The 15,981-nt window shown below is 34.7% G+C and overlaps 3 protein-coding genes across 4 annotated transcripts; all 3 read right to left on the bottom strand.

The window, feature by feature from the left end:
• Positions 1 to 212: 212 nt before the first annotated feature.
• LOC114737718 (SRSF protein kinase 1-like) lies at positions 213 to 3,857 on the bottom strand. The gene is given in 6 exon segments (XM_028925670.1): positions 213 to 379; positions 382 to 444; positions 447 to 468; positions 546 to 593; positions 1,482 to 2,264; positions 3,475 to 3,857. Coding segments are annotated over 6 exon segments (1,254 nt in total). The 5' UTR covers positions 3,658 to 3,857; the 3' UTR covers positions 213 to 224.
• A 1,674-nt stretch (positions 3,858 to 5,531) lies between these two features.
• Positions 5,532 to 7,460, bottom strand: LOC114737717 (amino acid transporter AVT3C-like). The gene has a single exon (XM_028925669.1). It carries the CDS (start codon positions 7,221 to 7,223, stop codon positions 5,952 to 5,954), a length of 1,272 nt encoding a protein of 423 aa, XP_028781502.1. The 5' UTR covers positions 7,224 to 7,460; the 3' UTR covers positions 5,532 to 5,951.
• Positions 7,461 to 12,095: 4,635 nt separating this feature from the next.
• On the bottom strand, positions 12,096 to 13,585 carry LOC114737719 (probable protein phosphatase 2C 47). Of its 2 annotated transcripts, XM_028925671.1 has the most exons (4): positions 13,514 to 13,585; positions 13,176 to 13,387; positions 12,874 to 13,079; positions 12,096 to 12,645 (listed from the first exon to the last, which is right to left on the bottom strand). In XM_028925671.1, exons 2-4 carry the CDS (start codon positions 13,365 to 13,367, stop codon positions 12,096 to 12,098), a joined length of 948 nt encoding a protein of 315 aa, XP_028781504.1. In that variant the 5' UTR covers positions 13,368 to 13,387; positions 13,514 to 13,585. The 2 variants fall into 2 exon arrangements, with proteins under 2 accessions (XP_028781504.1, XP_028781506.1); XM_028925673.1 differs by lacking the exon at positions 13,514 to 13,585 and having other exon boundaries at positions 13,176 to 13,439.
• Between the last annotated feature and the right edge of the window lie 2,396 nt (positions 13,586 to 15,981).

Below are 15,981 nucleotides of genomic sequence, written 5' to 3'. Positions count from 1 at the left end.
CAAAATTCTCTACTATACATCTTTGTGTATATTAACCCAATAAAAAATAACAACCGGAACAAATCAACAAAGAATCACAACCAATAACAGGTTATTATATGTGGAAGGAGGAGCTTAAAATGCAGTAACTATGGCTCTGTCAAATACTTTTCTTCCCTTCGCTTTCTCCCATTAGTTTTATAAAGCCCCAACCATCAACCTTTCACAACTAGAATCATTTCTCATTATTTGGAGTTGGCTTGACCACTAAGCCATGGGTGTTCTAAACAGTGTTGTGCAGTTGGCCGCTTCTCTGGGGAAAAATCCAGAAGTGGAGAAATAAATTCTGAGAACTCACGAGCATCACTCTCTGAAAATTTGTATTTATCAATCAAAATTTGTCAAGTGGCCAGAATTTTAGCCTCCTAATTCTTTTTAGATCCCCATGTCTGTCAAAGTAATCCTGGATTTCGCTCCACTGACGGCAACCTGCATTTTACAAGTATTAGGAATACCGGAATAGCTTCCAAGAACTACGCTAAGATAGTATAAATATGAACATTCACCTTCCGGGGCATCTTTCCAAGGAGTTCCATCATCAGGGCAAGGTGGTCCTGAAGTCAACACAATGCACGGCATTAATGCAGTCAGAACCAGTTTAATTTGCCATTTAAACTAAGAATTTGACAATAACTATTCCTTTTTCTTTTATGAACAAATCAAAGTATAATTCAAATTCCACATTTAAAGATGCTTGCACTCACTGCATGCTTATGGATTGTGTGAAATAACAATCAGCAGGGAAAAAAAGAAACTAAACGTCTATATAGTATGTGATGTCTGACTCCACGTTTAGTGGTGCAAGATGATCATGAGGTAGTTAAGTGGGGTAGTTCTCCCACCTCAATAGCTATTCAGAGAAGGGTCCCCACCCCACTTGGATGCCCATCATGTTCTATTTAGTATGTTAGCACTCAGCTTCCTCTCCTTGTGTACTCTAGGAGAAAGTGAGAGGATATGGGGTAGTTTTTAACTTAATCAATCTGTAAGTCAGTTTCTATTTGCTGGTTATTGTAAGTTTCTACTTTAATATTAGCCACTTATTGTTATCCAAACTATTTAAGACAATCATGTATCAGTTATCGTGATGTAATGGCAGTATTATTCAGACCAAACTTCTCCTTCTCTTCTTTCTAGAGTTACAGATTCTGGCTCTAGATAATATTCTATCCTACTCTATTTTCTTTGCTATTTTGGTACCCAACATAGTAACATATATTGAATCATTTTAGACAGGATTAAGCAATAAGACTCCACTGGTTTAAGGCCCTACAAAGCTATAACTCTCAAAATTAGCGAAGCCAGATATTTGTTATGTGATCATCTAACTACTATATTGCAGCAAACAAGTCCAAGCTACCAATCAGCCTATGCATAAACAATATCATAATTTCACTAAGCAGCTACTATTTCTTATGAACTAGAAAGTGCAAACCATATACCTCATCCTCACTAAAACCTTGTCCTGGCTTGGGAGTAAACATCATATCACCTGTGGCGAGCTCAAAAGCAATGCAAGCAAAAGACCACATGTCAACAGAGGAGGAGTACCCAGCCTGCAGTATAACTTCAGGAGCTCTGTACTGCCTCGTCTGGATTTCCTCTGCAAATGGCTTATCTGCCCAGCACGCATTTCCAAAATCAACTATCTTGCATTGCACATCAATTCCATCAACATTTCTATCAGATTTTGGAGCCTCTCCAGCTTCTCCTAAAGAAGTTCTTCCTGATATTTTAGCAACTGCTCTTCTGGCTCTCCTTTTCAACTTTTTCTCAATAACACTTGAAAATCCCATATTTATGCTTCCCTCAGGCCTCTCCAGAATCGGGCTTTGTCCAGATCTAACTGGGTCTTTGGCAGGATCAATGGTGGATAAGAGGAGGACATTTTCAGGTTTTAGGTCTGAGTGGATTATGCGAAGTTCGCTATGCAAGTAATCCAAACCAATCAAAATGCATTTACAAATTTCTCTAACTTTATTCATTGGAAGGCCTTTGTAACGTCTATATCTGATCAGACGAAGCAAGCTATCACCAAGGAACTCAAGGACCATGCAGTGGTGCTGCCCATTTGGGCCTGAATGCTTAAAGTTGTCAATCAATTGGACGACACACTTTGAATTTGAAGGGTCTCCCTCAGCAATGGATGAAAGAACATTTATCTCATGAAGGGCGGCCTCGGCAAACTGGGCTGCACTTTTCTGGATTTTGAGGGCAACATATGTCTGAAAACCACAAAATTCACATTAGAATATATTCGATGTAAAAAATACAGACTCAGATTGTTCTCTCTCTCTCTCTCTCTCTCTCTCTCTCTCTGCATTTCTTTTTTCTTTAGGCCCTTTCTCTCTACCAAATTCAAGCATTAATGTAAGTTCTACATCAAATAAAGTGGTTTGAGGTAGCAAAAGTAGCAAACCCATGACCCTGGTAATTGTTCGTTTTAAAGACTCTAAACACTCTGTTTTGCCTGATCCAAATTAGAATTCAGATTGACATCGTTGCCACATGCAGCTCACTGCATGCCTACCAACGAGAGTGGCCAATATAGGCCCTGAAGATTCCATTATTAAATTTTAGAATGAAGCAAAATAGAAATAAACAGTCTATAAGCATTGGACATGGATCCTCTACTGATGTTTCCAAGACAATCCAGATCTGTTGCTGCTGCAGAGCAGCAAAGAATCCAGATCCATAAGCATCATTGTGTCAGCATATAAGAAGCGTAAATGTGAAAACATCCGTGGTGACCATTGGCCGTTATATTCCAACAAGAAGAATTTGTATACTTGTGATACATCTTGACAACTACGTACACTAGTTGAGAAAGAAGGTACCGGAGTGTTCAGATGAAAACAAGATTTGCCAGTTAACGATATTGCCATCCCAAAACCAATGAATCTACATTCGATTAGTTTAATAGAGTGATATAATTAGGATAGAAAAGTTAATATAGAAATTTTGAAAATCTAAGGTAAGGACGAACCAAAGCATAGAAGCAGGGAGGAAAAAAAATGCTGAAATAAAATCTATCACAGATCAAAACACAATTTCTACGTAATTTGGACTATGGATCAATAGTTCAATAAAGTGTCGGTGGAAGATATGAAAGGAAGATCTTGGAACCTTCACCTTTAAAAAGGGAGGGGGGAAAAAAAAACAGAGCAAGTTATTGCCTTTGCCCAAATAAGAAGAATACCAATACATCAGCATCAAAATTATTCATAACTCTACTCCTATAGATTTAAAACAGATTGCATCAACAGGAAATGATGTGTAGAGTTTCGCATCTGGGACACGAATCATACGCCAAATCAATCAAAGATGACGGACAAGCGACTCAAGAAAATCTCCCTCTCTTTGAAGTAACTATTAGTAGGATACCAAATTCAGAAAATACAGTGTGGGAGATAAAAAAGCGAGGATCAAACATACAGAATTGCGAGTATCGTAAGCGAGCCAGACGGTGGAAAACTGACCCCACCCCAGCTTCCTCTGTGCTATGTACCTCCCACCGGCGAACTGATCGCCGACCCTGACGGCGTGGTAGCCTCCTTTTCTGTAGGAATCGAAGCCCTCATCCTCTTCCTCAGACCCGGATGACGATGAGCAAGACATCTCCTTTTACAAGTTTTCTTGGACTTGTTAATTTTCCGTTAAAAGTCTGATCTGAATCGAATTAAGAAATGATTTGACTATTGATTGAAATTGCTTGGACGTGGGATTTCTAGGACATGACCAAATTTGAAGCTTTGATTTGGGGGAAAGGAAATAAAGAAAGGAGAGAGAGAAAAGTGCCAATGTTTGTGAGGCGAGACAAGAGACGCTCTTCAATCTTTCCACTTTTTTCTCCACCTTCCTTCCTTCTTCGTTTCTCTGTCTCGTCTATGAATGCGGGTATTAAATTTACCGTACAAGCCTATTTTAAAATCACACATCAGGCATCTCTATATACTATAGCAATGGCCCTGTGCACAGCAATATATGTTGTGTCTGCTTTATTTGTATTATACATGTACTTATTTACACGAAGAAAGCGAACATTGGTATTATCCGAAGAAGAAAAAGAACATTAGACCATACTTGTTCTTAACCTTTGATGACCTATTTTGTGTGGTGGATCAATGGAGATATATTTGCTTTTCAAAAGTATTAAGATGAAGATGTTGGGAAATTGATTTTGAGTAGAATTGAAACGCAGACATAGACATAGGTTGTTTATGACATAACATGATTGAGGCTTGAAATCACGGCTTGAGAAAAATGAAGGTATTTGAACGATTTAATGCAACGATGACTTTGACCTTTAAAATTAATTTTTTTATGATATCCACGGAGGCATTTTTGACCAAACGTGTTTTGCAAACTCAAAATATTTTTAAAATGTCGAAATGTTTAATTATTTTTTATTGGAAATCATTATTTATTGAGCCATCAAATGTTTTTATCTTTATCATTTGAGTAATAAAATTTCAGTCTCCTCATCTTGCTCTGCGTGTAAACAAGTAGGTGTAGAATCATGAATAAAAGGTTGCTGATTTGCCAGACAACTAGCACGTTTTTAATCTTTGATTCTCTTATACTCCCCCTTCCGCCTTTTTTTTCCCCCCTTCTGGAATTAGATAATGTAGATTTGAAGAAAAAAAATTTAAGAAATAGCATACCACATAAGAGGGGTGTTAAATTTTTAGGATATTTAAAATATTTTTATAATAAATAGAGTGTGTCTGTTTAAGTGAATCCAACGTTAGAAGCGCTATAAAAATACTTGAAATTCAGTTTTAAATAATAAAACAGAATGCAAACAACATCCACTACAAAACAAATGCAAAGAGTAAAAGGATGAAGAGCTAGCAAACAATAATTTACTCTGTTTTAACTCTATTCACTTGAACCTGTTTTCAATTTCTAAAAGGGTAATGCGTTCTTTTCCTATTGTCCCCAAGTTTAAATTAGTCACCTGCGAGTCATCACAGTGAAGACTCTTCTCTTTGGAGATATCTCACCTTTATAAACTATCTAAGAGACACCTTATCCTTACAATTTAAAAAATGTTTGAAAAGGATTTTAGCTCAACAAATTTCAAAGTTGATTTCTGATGGATTTCTCGTAATTGTGGTTGAAAATAGGCTCAAGTGAACAGGGTTAAAACAGAGAGGATCACTGGTTGCAAGCTCTTGATCCTTTAACTCTTTATATTTGTAGCGGCTTTTGTTTGCATTCTATTTTATTATTTAAAGCTGAATTTCAAGTATTTATAGCTTTAACTTCAAAATTACCTTCTAGAAATCCTATTCTAGCTTCTAAATTGTGGAAATCGTTCAAGTATTTTTGCCAATAAGATTCTAACATTGGATTTACTTCAACAAAGAAACTCTATTTATTATAAAAACATTTTAAATATTCTACAACTTTAACATCCCTCTTGGGTGGCATTCTATTTCTTACATTTATTTCTTCGAATTTACATGATCTAATGAGAGAATCAAAAATTAAAAACACGCTAGTTGCCTGGCAAATCAGCAACCTTTTATTTCATCATTCAGCACTTACTAGTTTACAACTACTATCCAGTTCATGTGATCCCTTTGAATTGTATGGAATCTCAAGTCCCTTCGATCGTATTAAGGGCTGAGATTTCATACGAGACCAGACTGAAACCTTTTTGGACTCTAAAAACTAAAAAGCAACACTGAAATCCTCCCGAAGATTGCATTTAAGGGATGAGATTTTAGACAAGACAAGACTAAAATCCTCGTATCGAATCCCAACAGACTGAAATGAATCCTCCCCCGCATTGGATTGGATGAACAAGACTTAAACTCCTGTGAATCCCAACCCAACTTTCACGGCCTTTTGTGGCTGAATAGTTATAAATATATCAAACAGCAAAGTGAAATGTTTATACCCAATTAAGCCTTAGGTGCAAAAATCTCCATCAAAGAAGACCAAGTTCCTGAGATTGCCACAATGCATCCGAAAACAACAATTGCACCATTACAGATCTTAGATCTCCAACCCAACTCATTTTTGAATGCCAGATAATAGAACATGGCAGGCAATATAAAGCTTAGCACAACACACACACTGCTTCCTACTAGTGACAGAAAATCCGCAAAATTTGGCACCAAAAGAGCCACCAAGCTTACCCCTAATACCATCAACCACCTCAGCCACAAGCAGTACCTAGAATCACACAGCCTTCTTTCCACAACTTCATAAACAGGGTTCATCATCAATGGAAAAGTGAAGAACAGGTTGATAGAGAGTCCCAATTGAACCAGAGTGCTCACGAGTCCTGGTCCCAGATTGGTAGTGATGATATCTTTGGTTTCATTCCCAAAAGCAAAGTAACCAAGAGCGCCAAATGCTCCAAACAGGAGAGAAATCACTGTCATACCCAAACCTAGGATCCTTCCAAAATTCTGTTTGTCCTTGGCTTCTGATTCCAAAGGCAAAATCATTCCAATTCCTTCGAAAGCATACACTGCCACACCAACACCATAGAAGAATACCGAAACGCTACCAAATGCTTCTAAAGCGTGCCTGTTCTTCATAAACACAAACACATCCTCCACCATAACTATACTCTTCGCTGCTATATCGACCACATCAGCGAATATGCTAAGAGGAGCCAGGTGGGTCAAAGTTCGAATGGAATTCAACCCCAATTGAAACGGAAAGCAACCCCAGAGGAATAGGACTTTCGGGGATAAACCCAAAATCGGGGATGTTGGTGTGTTATGGCTTACTAAATGTGCCATAGTATTGGAAATGAAGATTAGGTAGCTCACGCAGAACCCAGCTTGAGAAAGGACGATCATGGCGTCGACGGAGAATCTGCCGATGGGACCACAGATGGCGAAGCCGAGATCGCCGAATGAGTTGATTTTGGAGAAACCCGTGATCGATTCGAGCCTACGGCGAGTGTAGACCAGAAGCATCATGCAGTGATAGGTGAGAAAAGCGACGGTGAAAAGCATGAGTAAGCCCAGGACCCATCCCGTTCGCTTGAAGCAATAGGGAAGACCAAGGACACCAGCACCTACAATGGCGATGAAGATGTTGGCGAAGGTCTTGAAGTTGGAGGAAAGAGGAGGAGATTTGGTGAGAAGAGGAGTGTCTTCTCGTGGGTACGGTGGTAAAGAGTAGGACGATGAACTTGCTTGATTCTCAAACCCCATTGGCTTGAATTTCTGGGCTGGCTAGTTGTAATTACACGAATGGCGGCTGCTTTTGATTGTTCAATGTTCAATCCGGAGAAAGTGAGTGGGGATCGACAGGGGAAAAAAACGGATTGGAGCTGGGAATCAAATTTGGAGCAGGAAACAAACAGAGAGATGATCGCCGTTGGAGGAGAGGGAGAGGAAGATTGAGATGAGAGATAATCTCGTGTGGGGCGTGATCTGATCACGTTCCGAGTCAGAGGAAGCAAATATAAAGTTGGATTAGTTGGAAAAAAAATAATAATGAAGTTCGATTATTGGTTGAACTTTGAAATAGAAAACGACAAGATATCTAGATGAACATATATATATATATATGATGATAACTTCTTTTCTTTTTTTGAAAACACATGTTATGATAAATGACAGCAAGGCCCAAGTTGTGGACAAGTTGGGGACCAGTTGTCAATTAAAATATAAAATTTCACAAATTGCTCTCGCCTGTCCCTTCTCCCTTTAATTAGGAAACAAATAAATAGTAATTGATTCTCAAAACCAAAAAAAACCATTTTTTTTAAATTTCTTCATTTAATAATTAATCTTATTAATAAATACTCCCTTTTAATGAGAGTATAAATAGGGAGGAATAGGATAAAAAATACCCTCAAAATAGTCTCTTGTAAAATAGACTTCTTTATGTGAAAAATAAAAAATGGACCAAATAATGTGTAACCGTGAAACCTCTTCTCCACTCATCACAGTATCTTCTTTCTCTTTCCGTCCCACCAATATTATTTTAGGGGAAAAAATCACCATCATCAGTGCCAGTTAATGTAAATTATAAAAAAGTATGTCAGAAAGCTACATTATTCATAAATAATAAATTATATAATTTATTTTGCAAATATATCAAACACCTAACTTATAAGTACGTAGATAAAAATATTAAAAACCGATGGTCATGGGAGAGTATGTTTTTTTATTATATAATTATAAAATAATGTTTATCTTTAATTTTAAGAAGGAGTCTTTAAACACGGGACAATTAAACGGTGAAAATTTCAAATTTTCTAGAGATTTATTAAATCCTATATTAAAAAAAAAAAGAGTCCAATTTGAAAATGAAAAGGAAAGAGACATTCTCTGCCAATAGATATCTTCAGAGGATCTTAATTAGTCAATGCTTTATCTAACATTTTGATTGGCCCTTTAATTTTTCTTATTTAAGAAAATGAGATTTAAGGAAGCTAAGCACATAAACTATATAACCACGCTTCTAAGCCTTTCAAAATTAAAACTTCCGTAAGGAATCAAAGTTGTTAGCAATTTAGCGTACTTATGCTTTCAGATTACTGTAACCAATGCTTTTCAAAGTCATCACCCGTGATTCTTAAAATTATAAATTCAAAATATTTATGATATTTCAAAACTCAAGTTATAATTTATTAAAAAAGTTACATTATTTGTAACTTATTATTAATAGAATAGAATGGGCAAGCCAGACCATACTTATGAAACTGACTCATTAATTTATCCCTTAAAATTATAGGATTTAAGTTTTGAAAATCCAGTGTAAAATAAAAATATGATTTAGCCCAATTTAAGTATTGTAATTAATTTTAGGTTAAATGAGATCAGATTAATATTGACAGGTTTGTCATTATGCTAGCAAGTTGAGGATGCTTAAATCATCAATTAGTATCCTAATTTCCTAAAACTTTCTATTCCTATTCCTTAAAATAATTAAATGGACGGATGCTGTTGTTTCTGACTTCAATTTCTATCAAAAGCTTCTCTATCTTCTTAAGACTTTCTCTCTTACTACCAATATAATGCGAATTCCTCTTTTCAGTTTTATTAATTATCTAAAAAAATTATTTCAAGATGCTAAACCCCCTTAAAAAATACTACCTCATATCCTTAATATAAGACCTTATTTGATTTTTATTTTGATCCTAAATATAAGATGTCAATCCATTTTGTCTCTCATATTTATATATTTTTTTCTAAGATAGTCTTTCTAACAATAGTAGTTCTAGCTAATACACTTGATTAGCAAGGATATTTTAGGAAAACCAACATCTATTTATTACTATCTTCGGTCCTAATTATATGACCCGGTTGACTAATTTGGGAAGATTAAGGAATTTAATTAAGTTAGTTATTTATAATGAATGAATATTGTTTTTTCCTAAAATATTCTTGCTAATCAAGTTTGTTATCTAAAACTACCATTATTAAAGGACTATCTTGGAAAAAAAATGGATAAATATGAGAGATAAAGTAGATAGAAGTCTTATATTTAGAACCAAAGTAAAAGTCAAACAAACTCTTATATTAAGAACCAGAAATAGAACAAATAATAACTTAACTTCTTTCTTTAATCTCCTCAAATTAGTCAACAAACTCTTATAATTAAGACCGGAGGTAGTGTTTCGTGATGTTGGATGTATCTAAGAAAATATGTCGATGTGTTTTAATCCTTTTCATGAGAGCATAATTTCACATAGGCCACAAATACATCAGACTAAATAAGAAACGTTTACAATTAATATTAACATTTTTATAATACTTTTTCATAAAAGATTAATTGCCCATCGTCCAAGAACTCCAAATTATTCGCCCCAAAGGGATTGAATGAATGTCTCTTTCTTACAGGCGACTCCTCCTTTCTGCTATCCCATTCATATTTTATTCTTTTGGGGCCGATAGCATATCTCCAGTTTTGCACCAACTACTCTCACGGCTTTAATTGCTATGACACAGAAAAAATAATAAAATTTTAAGAGTCGAGGAAAAATCTCCAAAAATATGTTTTTAAATTTTCAAAATTTTAAATTAAAAAAATTATAAAAATGTGTTGTTATTTATTTTTCAAATATAGTTAATTGTTATTAAAGTATAATAAAAAATACTGATTTAAAATTTTGAGATTTAAAGATTTTTTTTGGGGAATTCTCCCTGAAATTTATACAAAATTATAATATTTATAATTTCAAATTTATAAATGGGATAGTTTTACCCCCTTAGTTCTCCTAGATAAATAAAATGGGTGACTTGAATTGTGAATAATATTTTTAAGATTATGCTTATTGTTTGCATGCGTGAGCTAAATAATCGAATGATTTCACTGTGTATTATTTAAAATGAAATATTGAATCAAATAATAAAATTTATCACACGTGACTACGTAATGTATGATATGTGGATCCAGATTTGTGCTTCTTTTTTTTTTCTTAATAAATTTTAAAAAAATTCAAGGGGAAATATTATAATTTTATGTTATTAGACTCGCACATGTGACGACTGACGAGCCACCTGCCGTTTTTGCCCGTTCACAGCTTTGCTCTCTCCGGGCCACAGCCAATGTCGTTTAGTAATCATCCCCACCGCCACAAAAGAAAAAGACGAAAAACGACATGTGTTGGTGCGTGTACGGTAAGCTACAGAGAGAACACAAGCGAGACGTGTTTTATGCGTGCTGAAAAATTGGATTAAAATAGCTTAAAATATTTTCTTGTTCAATTTTAAAACCTGGTCAAGAAGATATTATGTCTATTAAAATTTTTAGGGAAAACTATATTGAAGGTACCTATACTTTCTCTCAATTTTTAATTTGGTACCTATGTGTTTTTTTCTTTTTAATTAAACATTTAATTTTATCTTTTTAGCAACATTAGCTCTTATAACTTTGTTCTATTGATATTTTTAGTCTCTACATAAGGATTAATGATGTTAATAGAGCAAAATTAAAGATTTAGTTAAGAACAAAAAACACATAAGTACCAAATTAAAAATTAAAAAAAATATAAGTACCTCTAATATGGTTTTTCCAAATTTTTAAATAAGAACAGAAATAAAATTTTTTATAAACTGTGTTAATACATATCATTATATATAAACACGGCTTATAAATGATACTCCCTCCGTTCTTTATTATAAGAGACATTTGATGTTTATGGCATGTTCCCATATATAAGAGACAATTAAAAGTTGTCTCTATTTTTTTGTATTGATTTTCTATTTTACTCCTATTTATTTTGTCTCCAACTCATACTCTCTCTCCCTCTCACTTCTCTTTCTTTTAATAATTTAATTATTCTCTCTCATACTCTCTCTCCTTATTAATGGGGGCATTGTTGGAAAAAACATTATACTTTTTACACATTAATTCTCCTCAACTAATTTTAACTATTTTTTTGATCAACGTAATTTGGTTATTTGTCTCTTATAATAAGAAACAGACGGAGTAAAAAATAATGCGATGGATTGGCTCGGTCAAAGCAGATCACATCAGACGCCTTTATGGACGATCGGAAATGATGGATGTTTCCAGCCACACAGCTTGAAAATTGTGGACCTCATCATTGATACGCAGATATTTGGATTAAAACCAAATCATAATTTTAAAAATAATTTTATGATATATGTGAGAGGAGTTTTATCTTAATTTAAATAATTTTTTTTAAAGTATTTTTTTAAGATGCTAAACACCCCGATAATTGTTTGATTCTTTGTTAATTTTATAATATTTTATTATGCTTTAAATTATAAAATCATTTACGTTGATATGCCTTTTTATATCTTCAAGTTGATATGTTGATATATATATAGAGAGATATATATATATATATATATCCCTATATATGTTTTGGCATAAGATAAACGAGTTAAGAAAAGGAACAATATTATAAATGTTAAAATATGTTACATGTAAAAGTATAGTATCTGTGTTTGGACGACGTTATTTGATATAAGTCTAGTTTTAGGGGGACAACAAATTAAAATTAATCAGAAAAATCCCCACCATTTGTAAATAAAAACAACTATGTACAAGAAAATATCTGAGTGAAGAAGCATCTAATAATAACAACACAAAAGAGAATTGGATCAAGAGAGTACGCCCTTAAGAAGATCCAAGCCTTCAGCCGAAATGCTCCTCCTCTTGTGCAGCACAGGAACCTGAAGCTTAGGAGGAGGATGTTGTGAGAAACAGACAACAACAACAGTTAGATTGTCGCATGTATTACGTTGTAACGCTTCAGTTACCAGTGCTTTCGCACACCTCGCCGGATCATTGTGCTGCATCAGTTCCTTCCTCACCGTCGTAACAGCACACTGGCTGCTCATCACGTCCCATAATCCATCACAACCCATTATTAAGTACTCGTCCTCTTGTGTTAAAACCACCTCTTCAAGCTCTGGCTCTGAGATTAATGGGCTCTTTGATCCTTTCGAGCCTTTGATGTGCCAGTCTCCTAGTGCTCTCGCCACCGACAGTTGGCCGTTGAGATATCCGTCGTAGATTACGCCGCCCAGTTTCTCTATTCTTAGTCTCTCCGACGTGCAGTTTGGCTTGTGATCCTTGGACAGTTCAACGGCTCTCCCTCGTTTTCCCAACACAGCTCTAGAATCGCCTATATTGGCTATTAGCATACTTCTGCGTGCCACAATATATACGGAGACAACAATGATATACAAGTATATATCAAAGAACTAATATGAGAACTTATCTTAACCTCCCTCTTGGTCAGAACTACTCCACAATTCTTTACATATCAATTCATTGTGATCTTAACCAACTATAAGATCACATACTACGTCTAATTGGTTACACACACACACACACACGTACAATGTGGTTGTTATATATACATATATTGATTACCTTCCCATCATGAAAGCTATTAAAGCAGTGGTGCCTGAAGATCTATCGAGAGAAATGGCATCGGCTAGGGCGTGATCAACCTTCACAAAGGCACTCTTGATCGCCTTTTGGATGCTGCAAGGGAAGTGCGAGTCTGTGGTGATAAACTTGAGGATGTTCTTTCTCGTAAATAATGCTGCATCCGTGCCTCCGTGCCCATCAAATATCTGTATTCATCACTATTCATGTTAATAATAACAATAGATTTTCATTAATCAATATATATATATATGCGTGTGTGTGAAGAGACCGAATGATCTAACCCCGTAAAAAGCGCCAGGAGAAGGAAGGTGATGAGTTGCAGGAGGAAGGTTTTCATGGAGAGTATCGACAGCGATGAACTCATCCTCCATGTACTGCTTGGGTCCTTTCTCAGAACAGCTTCCCGATCGAAACACAGGTGAGAACTCCGATTTGTCCTCCGTCGTCGTCGTCGTCGTCGTCGGTGTTTTCATCAAGTCTACCCTCACAATATCTGCTTCCTAGACACAGCGCACACACGGACAATCCAATCCAACTCATATAATCCATAATCATTGTTTATTACTTTTGATTCTCAGCCGAACAAAGAAAAGGTCAGAGATAGGAAGAAGAGACAAACCGAATCGGCGAGTAAGGTAGAGCTAGTGCAATGACGCACGGAGGAAACATCTCTAGGAGGCTTCCCAGTGGCAGTACTATTGTTACAACAATGGTTTAAATTGTCCAAGGTGTCGCCATTAGAATCCTCCATGATTGCACCTCCGCCACTTTTCATCGTCGTCGGCGTCTGACGAGGCAAGAGATCAGTGCCGGCAGGAGCCATGATCCTTTTCCCATATATGAGACCCTCACGTACAGATAATATGACTGATACAAGTGAGTAGATGAGATATGTTGAAGAAGGAGGAGGAGGAGAAATGTGTTTGGTTATTAGGTTATCGCGAGTTTGGATCGAGAGAAACAAAGAGAAAGGGTAAAGAGTTATAATTAAGAATGGGAGTGGCAGGTTTGACGGAAAGAGTGACGCGTGGTTCTGTTCACTACTTTAGCGGATGCCCCTTGTGGTACCCAGTTACTGCATTGTGCACGCAGCTCTCAGCTTCTCTACCACCTCTCTTCATCACACGCTTTCTATTTATTCCTTTCTTTTCTATTTTCAGCTTTCACTATTCATCATCATATAATGCGGCCATGTGTGTGTGCACTAATATATATATGTGTGTGTATGTGTGTGCGCCTAATTGTGTTGAAATATATATATATATATATATATTGTGTCAAGTTTTAATTACTTCCCCTTTGGATTCTTCTGTGTTACAATTTCGTCCTGCGTACCGAGTTATGATTTGATCTCGGTTCTGTGTTTCGCCTTGGATTATTACGTCCCAGTATCTTTTAGAAACTGATATGTACTCGGCGAATTTTGTGTGGCTTGAACGAACGTTTGTGGGAGAGACGTATATATACAAACAGGGAGAATTACTATAAGCTCAAAAAATATATATATATATATATAACTGTTAAAAGATTTTAATGACAAGTGAATGATTCTAATATTTTGTTTTATATTCTCAAACTTGTCATTACAGCTTGCTCAATTGTTATGGGATTTTTTTAATAATTATCTTCCTTTCTTAAAAACTAAGAATTTCTCCCATGTGTGATGTATAAACTAGAATATTTGATTAGATTTTAAATTCTAATCAAAATTCACTTCTTATATGAGTATAATTTTTTTTATTCATTTAAATGGGATTTGAATTAGATATGCAGAATTTAGAAAGAACATATGAAAATTTAAAATTAATTAATTAATTTTCTATTTTAAGTCCCTAATTGACATGCTATTTAACTATGATGTTTTTTTATTTAATTCAATATATTCAAATTCTAATTAAAATATTATTTAAATTCAAAATTAATTATTAATTTTTTCATTTGAGTTTCGTACTGAAATCTCATATATAATAATGATGTTCTTATTTAATTCAATATACTCAAATCTCAATCAAAATATTATTCAAATCTTATTAATTGAATATATTCGAATTTCATTATGTCATACCTGGCCCATGTTTAAACAAATTGAGTATTATAAGTTTTTAAGAATATAGTTGATGATTGATTGATACTTGATAATTGATGATTGATTAATTGATAGTTGATGATTGATTTATATCAATTCTTGTATGAGAAGAATGACACAAGTGGACTTAATCGTTTTCAATATTACAAATTTTTCAAATGATATACACAGAAACAAAAACTTTAAGAAAAAGTAATTGATGGACGAAAGGGCCTATACTTCAATGACACATAATTATATTGGAAATGGCAAAAGATGAGTCGCAAATCACGGAAGTTTTCCATAGATTATAAGTTTCTTTAACTCTCCAATATGTATGTCCTCAGAAGTCAGAAATACGTCAGTGATATGGATATAATAAAGAAACGAATATTAACACATAATTTTATTTTATTTTTGTTTATTACTTGTTGTGAGTATTTTTTTTTATTTTCATGTTTGAGATCTTATATTAAAACAAAATTAAATGTCAAACTCCTGTGCAGGTGGGTGAGTGTGCGTGTGTGTCTCACTTGTGAGATTTAACCTAATGCAAAAGCTAAAAAGCCATTTGAGTAATGAGGATCGATGCATTGGGTGCATATTAAATTTTCTCATATCTTATCTCTTAAAACGTTTTTCCCAGGAAAAAGAACTCTTTCTTTAAGGTGTGTTGTGCTAAGTACACACACACACACGCATCCAACTGCCATCGTCAAAACTTGATGCTTATTATCTCAAATAGGAACGCTTCTAAGTTTGCCGTTTTCTATAAGATCTTTTTGGCCCTCATGTCCTTATTATCAAGGAACAAAAAACCGGACCGGATATTGAACCGGTTGAGGAAGTGGGTTAAGGGTTAATGGGTTAGACCGAGATCGGACCGAATTAAACCGGTCATATTAAAATAATATAATTTAATTGATAATAACAAAACATAACAATATTAATAATCATTTGTAACAAAATATGAGAAAATAAAATAATAATTTAGTTACAACAAATAACAAAATAACTGAAAA

The sequence above is a fragment of the Neltuma alba genome, unplaced genomic scaffold (assembly GCF_004799145.2).
Source record: "Neltuma alba isolate B1F8T4 unplaced genomic scaffold, ASM479914v2 tig00013485_pilon, whole genome shotgun sequence".
NCBI lineage: Eukaryota > Viridiplantae > Streptophyta > Magnoliopsida > Fabales > Fabaceae > Neltuma > Neltuma alba.
This window is presented reverse-complemented; position numbering and strand designations above follow the sequence as displayed.